Source organism: Carex rostrata, chromosome 2 (assembly GCF_964058835.1).
Source record: "Carex rostrata chromosome 2, lpCarRost1.2, whole genome shotgun sequence".
NCBI classification, from domain to species: Eukaryota; Viridiplantae; Streptophyta; class Magnoliopsida; order Poales; family Cyperaceae; genus Carex; species Carex rostrata.
In genome coordinates this window covers 10,652,584-10,664,654 of record NC_135919.1, presented here as the reverse complement: position 1 = coordinate 10,664,654, position 12,071 = coordinate 10,652,584, and the positions used below count along the sequence as shown (strand labels likewise).

At 32.9% G+C, this 12,071-nt stretch overlaps 2 protein-coding genes across 2 annotated transcripts; one reads left to right on the top strand and one right to left on the bottom strand.

Moving 5' to 3' along the window:
* The first annotated feature begins 269 nt into the window (after nucleotides 1-269).
* LOC144574241 (jasmonate-induced oxygenase 4-like) lies at nucleotides 270-3,756 on the top strand. The gene is made up of 3 exons (XM_078324166.1): nucleotides 270-948; nucleotides 1,455-1,788; nucleotides 3,464-3,756. The coding sequence occupies exons 1-3, from the start codon at nucleotides 329-331 to the stop codon at nucleotides 3,707-3,709; spliced, it is 1,200 nt and encodes a 399-aa protein (XP_078180292.1). The 5' UTR covers nucleotides 270-328; the 3' UTR covers nucleotides 3,710-3,756.
* Nucleotides 3,757-9,254: 5,498 nt separating this feature from the next.
* On the bottom strand, nucleotides 9,255-11,510 carry LOC144574259 (DNA-binding protein S1FA-like). Its single transcript, XM_078324186.1, has 3 exons — nucleotides 11,379-11,510; nucleotides 11,211-11,287; nucleotides 9,255-9,730 (listed from the first exon to the last, which is right to left on the bottom strand). Exons 2-3 carry the CDS (start codon nucleotides 11,241-11,243, stop codon nucleotides 9,515-9,517), a joined length of 249 nt encoding a protein of 82 aa, XP_078180312.1. The 5' UTR covers nucleotides 11,244-11,287; nucleotides 11,379-11,510; the 3' UTR covers nucleotides 9,255-9,514.
* Nucleotides 11,511-12,071: the final 561 nt, after the last annotated feature.

The following is a 12,071-nucleotide window of genomic DNA, read 5'->3' as shown; positions in this document are numbered from 1 at the left end:
TATCATAGACCATGTCCACAGTAATTTCCTTTGTAGCCCCCCCATATTTTGTAGAATTGAAATCTGCTGAAATCTCTCATTCATGAACAGTGTTTTTGAAATCTCTAGAATTCTAAATTCAACCGTCCAATTTTTTTATGCACGCATCTCAAAACAACTGTTTTTGGTGTGCACGCATATTAAAACAAATCGATGATGGGATTCAAAAAAGCAGGAATTTCAGAAACACGGTTTACAAATGAGAATTTCAGCAGATTCGTTTTCATATTTTGTAACCCCAGCACCCAAAGCCCACCCTTTATATATATATATATCCGTGGAAACTAGCATGGCAACCATTATAATCTGCTTTAAGTCACGTTTCTGGACCTCGTACCTTCCACCTTTGCTTCTATATATCCTTCTTCCATTTCCATCTCATCTCAAATTAAGGTTTCATTCAATAATGGACAGCTTATTACAAGACTGGCCCGAGCCGGTGGTATGCGTTCAATCCTTATCCGAGAGCGGTCTTTCAACCATCCCCAATCGATACATCAAACCCCCGTCCGATCGACCATCCCTGTCAATTACATCTAAGCAAAACCAACACAGCATCCCTGTAGTTGACCTGAGCGGTCTGATGGATGACGTGGCGGGATGCCGTGCCACCATCCAAGCCATCTCAGCTGCCTGCCGGGAATGGGGCTTCTTCCAAGTTGTCAACCATGGAGTAAGTGTGGAGCTGATGGAACGGATGCGAGAGACGTGGCGATCGTTTTTTCAACTACCTATCAAGGTAAAACAGGTGTATGCGAATTCACCTAAGACGTATGAGGGGTACGGAAGCCGACTCGGGGTCGAGAAGGGTGCGATTCTTGATTGGGGAGATTATTACTTTTTGAATCTCAAGCCGGCATCTGTTCGAAGCCGTGAGATGCACTGGCCTGCGCAGCCATGTTCCTTGAGGTATTGATCCTTATATATAATTGCTATATATGAGTTTGAAACTTAATTAATTACATATGACCCGGAATTCAAATGATCTCTAACGAGCATGTGTGTAGATCTAGATTGTGTACTGGCCCTGTTGTTTTATTTACATATATATTTTGTTTGCAACCAACTGCTTTACTAAAATAGCCAGCATATATATCCTTTGTACGTACTTTAACTTGATCATATATATATAGTTCGTTGTGCATTTTTTTCAGCGTATATATATATCAAGGTTATTATTAAATTTTCTTTGTATGAGTTAGTCAAAAGATCCTGATAAGCATACATTAATTAGACAGTTCCCGAAAAAAATTCATTGGTTTTAAACTGTCAAATTTAATATATTAATTCAAATGATCCATATATAATATAATACAATCAAACAGTTGTGACAACCATATATTATATATACTTTTAGAAACATTAATTTTTTCTTCATATATATATACATGAAATATGAAATTAAATTTTTGCAGGGAGATTACCAATGAATATGAAAGGGAGGTGGCCAAACTATGTCAAACTCTAATGAAGGTGCTATCTATAAGCCTAGGCTTAGATGTTGATTATTTGCAAAATGCATTTGGAGGAGGTGGTGGTGCTGGTGAATGTCTCAGAGTGAACTATTACCCAAAATGCCCCCAGCCTGACCTAGCACTCGGCCTCTCGCCACATTCCGACCCCGGTGGATTGACTGTGCTACTCGCGGATCACCGAGTTGGAGGCTTACAAGTGAGGAAAGGCGATGCATGGGTCACTGTACAACCTCTACCTGGTGCATTGGTTATAAACATTGGTGATCAAATTCAGGTCAGTGTTAATTCCCCTCTCCATATATATATATATATATATATATTATATGTATGTATGTATGTATGTCTTAATTTATGTTGTTTTATTTCATTTTCAATCTATGTTGGTAAAGAGTTTTGCATCGATCATCACTGCTAATTACCTAGCTAGTTATATCCTATATTAATTCCATGATGCTAGCTACAATATATCTTTATTGAAAAAAAATGAAGTTTTCAAATACATCGTATATTTTTGGATCCAATTAATATAGCAGGAAGAAGGTTATAATAATTTTTGGTTCATACCGCCGTTAGATATATTTTATATTCATTTTAACTACTTACACAAAAAAAAAAATATTTTTATTGTATTTTATTTCGACATGCATCAAATTAAAGATGGCCAAAATAAATCAACAAGTACTTATCCATTATTTTTGAAGTTTCTAATGGAAATTAACATAAAGTCCAAATGATATAATCTTTTGTGGCACATATACTGTATGTTATGTATATGATATTTAACAACTTATATTGTTAATTAAAAGTCTAAAAGCTCATTAATATCAAAAATTAATTTTATTACTATTAATCTTGGTTTTGTGATTCCGGTTAGATTTCATTTCTATCTTACTCCAATTTGTTTGGGACTAAAATTTTTGCTGCTGCTGCTGTTGTATAGATACATATATGGCACAAACTAAAATTTTGACATAAATTACACTTATTTTTAGAAATAGTACACAACTTAATAATAATATATGTTACATAATAAATTAAGATTTTTCATTATTTCTATGCATAGATTATATATAGATCTCGTTGACTTCTCATTTTTTCTTTTCAATTCTTGCCTTGCACATGCCTGTATTCATGCCTGCCATTATCTCCATGTTATGATGCATAAAATTGTTTTTCTTGTAACACAAAGGATAGCAATTTTAATAAATGACACATAAAATTAAACATTTGTAAAAATTATTCCCCTAAATGAAACATAAAAATATCTCTAACAAAACAAGAATTGTCAAAACCAATTATCCTTTCTACCATTGATGCTGCATAAACTAAATTGACTATGAATTCTACCTTGAAGATAAAAAAAATAAATAAATAAATTGGAAGGCATACCACTTGTCGAAACTACATAACACCTACTGCACATTGGTCCATATATACTTAAAAATATCATTACTATATTGGGATTGATTGATAGGCATTTAGGACTAAATAGTAAATTAATTATAACACGCCACGCCGTCCACAGAAAAAAAAAAAAAAAAAAAAACAAATGGCAGTGCATGTGTACATGTCCTTACCCCTCTTGTGCAATAAGGGATCTCTGAAAGAATATTAAAAGGGAACAGATATATAACTCCTCGTTATATATATATATATATATATATATATATATATGGTTCCCATTAACAAAATTATTAATCATTTGAATTTTATTGGGATATATTATTTGTTTGAACTTAGAAATAGCCGAATAAAGATATTAACAATATTATTAATTTTAACTTCATGCAAATATACAAGTTATATTTTTTTTAATTTTGATGCATTGCTTGAAGTTCAAATATCTTATTTTACAGGTTTTATTTATGCAACTCTTTAATATTTCAACTTTCTTGCAAAAATTATTCATGTGCATATATTAATTGATATATATAATTGTCAATATACAGGTCTTGAGTAACTCTGTGTTTAAAAGTGTTGAGCATCGTGTTCTAACAAATTCTATGAATGAGCGCCTTTCGATGGCATTTTTCTACAACCCGAGGAGCGACCTGCCATTGGCACCGGCTCAGGAGCTCGTGACACCGGAGCGGCCCTCTCTTTATCGTCCCATGACTTTCGATGAATACCGAATGTATATAAGGAAGAATGGACCAAGAGGGAAGACTCAAGTAGAATCTCTCAAGGCACAATAACTTGTAATGTACTATGTTCAGGATAGCCATGATTTAAAGCAATTGATGTGGTGATGGAATATGAGTTTGTATCGAACATTTATAATAATCAAAGTTGATTTCAATTAAAGCCATCTTGATTTTAAAAAATAATCTTTCTCAATTTTAACTGGATATATATATAGAGGAGGGATCAAGTTATAACAAGTATTTTCTACATTTTTAAACTTAAAATCGTCGATCCAAACCGTTAGATGTGATATACAATAAAATGTGCTTGGAGACCAAATTTTACATTTTTTGAAATTTTTTTACTATTTATTAAGATGGGTACAAAATTCAATGGTCTGAATTTGACTAGTTTTTGTACCCATCTTAATAAATAGTAAAAAAATTCCAAAAAATGTAAAATTTGGTCTCCAAACACATTTTATTGTAGAAATCACATCTAACGGTTTGGATCGTCAATTTGGAGTTTGAAAATGTAGAAAATGCTTGTTGTAACTTAGATCCCTCCTCGTATATATATATTGAAAGAACAAAATCTGCACATTAATAAAAACATTAATGTGTTATTCGAAAAACATGTAATTAAGCAAAAATATAATCATCGACCAACTAAAAACTTTGATTATTGATGTGTCAATGACATAAAATGTTGTATAAATATAAACTTTCTTTGAAATAATGTTGTGTTAATAACATAAAATGTTGTGTGAATATAAATCTTTCTTTGATAGAAATATTTAAACCTGATACAGTATATAACCTGACATATATGATGAAAGCTTGCTTTTAGCCTTTTAATGGAAACTCGATAATACTTCAAATTCTGATGATCAAATTACAATATCAATTATTCTGATGAATTATATCGTGTTGAATTTGAAAGTGGTCAATATCATAATTTAATGCGATCGAAAAATAATTCCATCTGTTTAGTTTGCCGCTCCATTAAATAAAGTTGAAAATAAAAAATAAAAACTTTAAAATGTGTTTAGAATTTATGGTTAATTTAGGTTTTTTTTTAAATTGCTAATTTTTTTTTATCGAATGTTTAAAGACTAGTATGATGTAAATAAAAGTTCAGTGATAAATTAAATTTCTTGTTTTGAATTTCAAAGAGCAAGCAGACATAAAATTATGTGTTATACATTCGAGCTCTTTAGTAAAAATAAATCTAGTTTATTTTGTAATATTTTGATTGGCATCCAGATGCACAATATAAATTCTTAAGCTCCAATAAAATAAGATTTAAGAACAACGTGATCAAGCCTAAGACTTTGTTAGTCAATGTCGCAAAATTAAATAGCCAATTTATATCTTAAAAATCAATATCATAATTTTTGTTTGTGTGACTTCTTCAAATTACGTATTTATGTTGATTTCCCTCCTTTAATTTAATTTAAACATCTTTCTCGTCATTCTCTCTTTAATTATATATATATTGCGAGTCTGGAGAGTTGCGTCTTATTTCCTCGCATATCGATATTTAAATTTTCTCTTCTGTAAACAAACTATAAATATTGTAATTATGAATGCAAATTCTTTTGTTGCACTATCTATAAATAAATTATTTCAAAGTTTTCAATTTATTGTACTATTGTTTTTAACAATAGAGGTGCACGGTGAAACTATTAACTGTAGAGCAAGAGAGGAGGAAGGAGAACTCTAGTTGTCATCATTTTTTTCTACCTTCTCTTCCACCAGTCCATTGACAACCATCCCTCGTGCCTCTCTCCGTCTCTGTCTTCATCTCTCTCTTTTTCGATGAAGCTCTGACCATCTCTTCACTCCGATTTTCTTTTTGCATCCAAGCTCCAGCGAAAGAAAAAGTTAAAGAAAAGAGGTGTAGCCCCTCCGCCTCTCTTTTCTCAGTCTTCTCCGGTAGCCACCTTCTTTAGCTGTCTCCCAACCTCACTCCTTCGTCATCACTAAACCCGCTCCCCGCTCCTTGCCCCCCCCCCAAAAAAAAAAAAAAAAGATGTTTCTCCACCTTTGTGTTGCTAACATGTAGCGGAGAGCAAGAAGATAAGAGAGAAGATTGACGACCATTTGAAGCGACGTGTTATATATTAGCGTTGTGATGTGTTATTAGATGTTGATGTTGTTGATAGATATTAGATGTTGATGTGTTGTTACCATTGTGATGTGTTATTAGATGCTGATGTTGTTGATAGATATTAGATGTTGATGTGTTGTGAGTTGTGATGTTGTTTTTTTCTATTTTGAATGATGTTGTGATGTTTGTAAATTGTTATAATGGATGTAATTTTATTTTTATTTAATAAAATATTATGTTTGCTTGGCGGCCGTTGTCAAGGTTTTATAAAAAATGGTATTCTCTGGTCGAGTTCGGGTCGGATTGGGTTAGTTAATTTGACTTCTAATAACTGTGGGATCATGGGTCGGATTATTTAGTTTTGGATCATGTCTGAGTCCCGGGCAGGCTGGGTACGTTGGATTCAGCCAGTTTGACTTCTTCAAAAGTTAAAATCGGATTTGGATTCGGATTGGATATAGGCGGATTCTTCGAATTAAGTGAGATTTGTTATTTTTAAAGTGACATATCATACGAGCCTAATTAATGATGTTCAAGTCGGATTGGGTCAGATGACATGGGACTTTGGCGAATTGTCGGATCATGGGTCCATTCGGGTTAGGTCAGGTCGAGTTGGTTTTCAGGTCATCCAACTTTTCAATATGTTTTGATCTTGTGTCGGACCTGGTTCGAATTAGTTTGATTTTTTTTTTTAAAAAGGATGTATCGGGTCGGATGAGTTCTTTTAGTCGAGTTAGATCTTGCCATATTTTTCTGAAATAAAATGTGGAAATCTAACCTACCAATTTTTTTTAAACTCATGTTTATATTACATATGATTTCTTCACTTTGTAAGTTTCGAATCTATAACTTTTCATATAAGGACTGTGTCTTTTCCACTAGATTAAAACCTGATTCTCAGATCTTGTGACCTTTGAGGCTTTAATCCGCAACATCAGTACTGCACTATACTCACCTTTAATTATTTATGCAGTACAAAATCACCTATTTGTCTTGATTTTGGAAAATATATTACTTTAGAAGTTTAGATACATCAAACATATTATTTTAAATAGACATAAAAATATGACGAATTTAATGACATCTAAATTTATAGCAAGAACAAACAGACCATGTGGTACATCTCAGAAAGGCCCTTCAAATTCTAAAAGAAAATCAATTGTTTGTTAAGAAATAAATATATTATTCTTGGTGCTTCCTTAATGTCACCCTAATTTTTTGTTAGAAAGCAATCAATGTCATTTGTTTGGGTTGATTAATTAGTTGGTAAAAGAAGATTATAAAGATAGCCTATAAAAATAAATACAAATAATATATATAAATGATTTAACATAATAAAAAAAATTAAAATTTTGACTAATATATATCAGTTTTGTCTCATCTGGAGTTTGAAAATATAACAGAGAAAACATCAACTTCAATAAGTAGTTGAAATTTGGGATGCACCAGTAAAGAGATACCTGACAATCTAACAAAAACGAGGCAGACAGGTGGTGAACCAGAAATTAACAATTTCATATATCCAAATTTTCTCCAATTAAAGCTTGGAAAATAGAAAGCTGGTACAACACCCATGTGGAACCTGTTGCTCTCACATGCATATATGGCCATTGATAAATTAAATTTAAACCCAAGATAATATTTTCTGATACAAGTCCACTCTAAGAGAAACAAAGGTGCATGAACCTAAGCCTATTTTATGATAGAGAATGTTCTAAGAATCGCAATAGATAGTGTATTTATATGGTAGTATTAGTATAAGTCATTGATTTGACAGGTAATTGCATCATATTGGGTATATAATTGAATTCCTTGATTGATGATTAAATAGTACAAACAGGAGAATTCTTGGCATGAGATTTAATAGAGGTCGGTTTGCCTTTGATTCTTCTAGTTCTAGAGTTGTTTCAACCGAGGTGCTATTATTGGTTCAATTGTGTATGTTAGATTTGGTATGTGGTATATAATATATGTTTGACTACTATATGAAAGTGCATCACATGTAGATACCAGAACCTTCTCCCCTGTTTAAGTTATTGCAATTTGTACAAATATCCAATGAATTAATCTAAAAACAACCTCAAATCTGGTGAATATGTTTATTTCATTAATATTTTGATGCTATCAATAGTCATCATGACGATGCAAACCGGTATTATAGTCTATGGAGCACTTACAAGTGCATATCGATGCGGTTGGTATTTTAATTTAATACTGGTAAAGCCTAGTTGGTTGGTTCTTCCAAAAGGGGGTCCATACCAGTCCAGTTGGAGTCTGTTCCCTGATCAAAATCTCTCTTCATCTTCGATTCAGAATTCTCACCTCTTTTAATTGGAAGCGCTTGGTGATAATTGAATTTGATGGTGCGAAAGTACGGATTTGTCCTCTTGTTCTTCCTGCTGCAACTATCGCAGAGCAACCGGTGACAATGTCAAGCAGCTCTGACAAACAACAAATGCTCTCTCTTCTCCTCTAATTAAATACTTATCAGTATCATCCTCCTTTTGAGTGCAAAAGCCTATATTATTACGCACTAGCAAATAAGAGAACTACAGCATGGCTATCAACAGTCTGGAATTAACAAGGAAAATATATTACTTTACATTGAAGTTTATAATAATTTGTTGGACCAATTATCGGCTATAACTAGTTGTTATCTTTATGTTTTTTGTATATGTAGTCAAACTTCCTTGAACTTTAGCATCTATTGTATTAGGTAGTTGTTTAGCTTTTATAACTTCTTGTAACAGTGTACCACATGTTTGGTACCAGACAATGTATTTTTGGGTTTCTTAATGAAATCGGTAAGTCTACCCCACTTTTATATTAAAAAAAAATATCGGCTAACTGAAAAGATATAAACAGTTAACCCAATAAAAAGATAAGAGCTTCGATCATAACTATAGTTTACATCGTACAAGGGAGATGAAAACAAAATGTAAAGAGCCATCAATTGGAACGTAATTCAAATTGGCCCAACAAAAGGAGCTGAAGTGCATAGTTTGTTACATCTTACCATTTTTAAGATTTTTGTCTGTTGTGTGGATGCACGTTGATGTATACTCCGGAATAAAGTCAAGAGGTTTTATGGGCTTTGAAATGATAAATTTGGTAGCCACTACCAAGCAATTTCAAAAAAAAGAAATGAGATCATACTACTGGTACCAGTTTTGACAGTTTTGATCAGCTGGTATTGGCATCAGGACATATTGTTGAAAGACTTCCTAGTTCCTATTTCTTGTTTTTGTTTGGGAATTGGGGACCGTCCATTGAGCATTGGACTAAATCAGTCTGATGTCAAATTAGAGCCATATGATCTGCATCAAAATTCGCATAAACAACTTTAAGATTTGTGCATATCAATTGCATAAATCAATCCGATGCCTATCGGACCATACCCCACTCCTTTTATTTGTTTGCAATATGTTTTCTTAGATGTAAAAATCAACTTTATCCAAATATATTATTATTATTATTAAAAGAATTGAATATGCAAACCAAATGGAATCGGAGTTATTAGGTTCCTTTTTTTAAAAAGAGAAAATTAGTCACAGAGATTATCTAGTTCACACACTAAATTACAGAAACAAGCACATAACACACAACAGAACAATTTTGGTGAAAAAAAGGAGGTTGCAACTAGAGTCTACCTACCGCAAACCAAAGTTCTTCTCTTATCTCATGGAAATTCCCAAAGCCAATAACCCCTTCAAATTTAAATATATTGCATCAAAAAGGGCTTCTCTTTTCTTTTTCTTCCTAATTTACTCGCCAGGAGGAGCCACACCTTGCTTGAGCTTCTCCCTCTTCAATTTCTTCTTGGAAACAGGCTTCTTCTTTTTTGGTGGAAGCGTCCTTTGTGCGTAAGTGTAAAGTGCATAGTTTCCCACAAGAAAGAGAATGAGAACTGTACTGACTATGAGCAACACCACCATAGCAGGGTTTAGGCCCTTCTTTGCCTCCTCAATTATGACATTACCCTGCAATTGTTGACACATGAAAAAATTAGGATTCAAAAGAGTGAAAATAAATACAACATAATTTAGTAAGGATATGGTATGACCACAATTTAGTAAAGATATAATACTAGAACAGGACAGCAATAGTTCATGAAAAATTGACTATACTTGCAACTGGCCAGTCCTGATATATCGATAAAGAAGGTCCACAATCGTGCACAAGCAGTGAAAATATAATACAATTCATACAAGCGCTCAACAACTAGCTTCAGATTAAAGATCAATCTGAACTTTTGCTTCGAAGATAAAAATGAAACAATATATATTTACTTATGGGTAAGGCTACGGTGCTATGGGTTGCATAAAGGGCTACGGTGCTACGGCTCAATATTCGAGTTTTCAAAATCCTAACGGTCAATCTGAACCGTTCATCTTGTTCTCCATATTAATGTGTTTGGAGACCAAATTTTACATTTTTTGGAAATTTTTTACTATTTAATAAAATATCTGAATGGTGAAGAATTTTTTAGATCAAGTGATTTTCTACCTATCTAAAAAATTAGTAAAAAAATTCCAAAAAATATAAAATTTGGTCTCCAAACACATATTAATACGAAGAACAAGATGAACGGTTCGGATCGACCGTTAGGATTTTGAAAACTCAAATATTGAACCGTAGCACCGTAGCCCTCTATGCAACCCATAGCACCGTAGCCTTACCCTTTACTTATATATCATAATCTAGGCGCAAATCAAAAGGAAAATAAATACGGAATACTACATGCTGTTCAGCAGATTCTTTTCGTTCAAAATTACTATATCCTATCATGGCATGAGTCACCAGTTTTTTAAATCACTATTAATAAAGCATTGAAGACTCTTAAAATATGAATTAAGCAGCAGTGAACTCTTTTAAGTATACGGAAGATAACAGTAAGCATAACAAGTAATAACCTAGCAATCTTTCTAATTACAATATTAGCATGATTTTATTGCATCGACTACACTCCCATTCTAACAAGTAGTGGAAGCAAGCAGCCAGCAATCAGAATCAAATGTACAGTTTAAATTAATTTGTAGCCTTGAAATTGAGCAGCTTTTGTTCATAATATTTGCAAGCTGAACTATGTTTTTTAGCATTTACAATTATGCTACGATCGAAAGGACAAATAAGTATTGACAGACATTATTGACCAACTGCTTAGGTAGGAATATGATTTTGACTAAATGTAGTTTCTATACAATAAAATAGATTGGCATCCCGGTTCTGAATTGCAACTTGATCGGTCTCGGAAGCCCTTTGATCCATTAAATAGCTGCCTAATTACTGAAATTCATTGGTAATCTAAGCAAATTTATGTAGAATTAAAGGATCCATCTTCACCAATTACATGCAATACTGGTACAATAGAACTTTAATCTACCTTAAAATTGCAAAAATTTACTGACTAGGAGAACAATTATTGTAAACATTAGAACTGGGTAAGTTGGAGAGACGTACCCCAGCATCGAAATGGCCGAATTGATCCGCCATGGCGAGACCCAACGGAGAAGGTCAGGATAAGCTTCTCTTTGCTTCTAAAAATTTACAGAAGAAGAGAAAGGTTAAAACTTTCAAACAAAAACTTAAAAGCGAAGATCGAAAAATGAGAGCATTAACCAGATCTACCAGTTCAGATCCTCGATCAGGTTATCTGGTTTTGACGCGAGAGACAAGGATGAGAAAGGGGGTCGTATGGGTCAGCGTTTATTTCTCCAGCTGTACTGTTTTAGTTCTTCTTTGCGGATCTTCTACCACGCGCAGCATTTACACACTAGTAATTTTTTGCTCACGTGGCGTGTTTTGGTTGGGTATAAGGACAGTGATTACGTGGATTTTGCTGTTTGCGACGAAGATAAATCCAATGAAATTTCGCCATGTTTATAGTAAAAGAATTCGTAACATCTGCTTGTATGAATCTTTTTTCAGATTTATCTTTGGCAAATTTTCTCATATGACCCTTCGAAAGTCTATAATGATCGACTGAGATCTGGATTTAATTTTTAGATAATGATTTTTCTTGTAAGAGAAAATATTGTCAGTGACTCGAGAAAAGTCTTTGAACGTTTGTACAGCTTTTTTTTTACATATATAATAATATTTCCATGTCAGTGGTCAATATATTCCTTAACCCATCTTTTCTGTTTGGAATAAGATGTATCAGTACCTTTAAGTTTTTCGTATAGGTCAATAATCGACCAAGCTTGTGGTTAATAATTCGCGAAATTTTTATTTATAACGTATAAAAAATCAAATTAAACAGGTTGACATGGTTTTAATCAAATTTTCAGAAACAACATTTATGTTGGATAATTCAGCAGA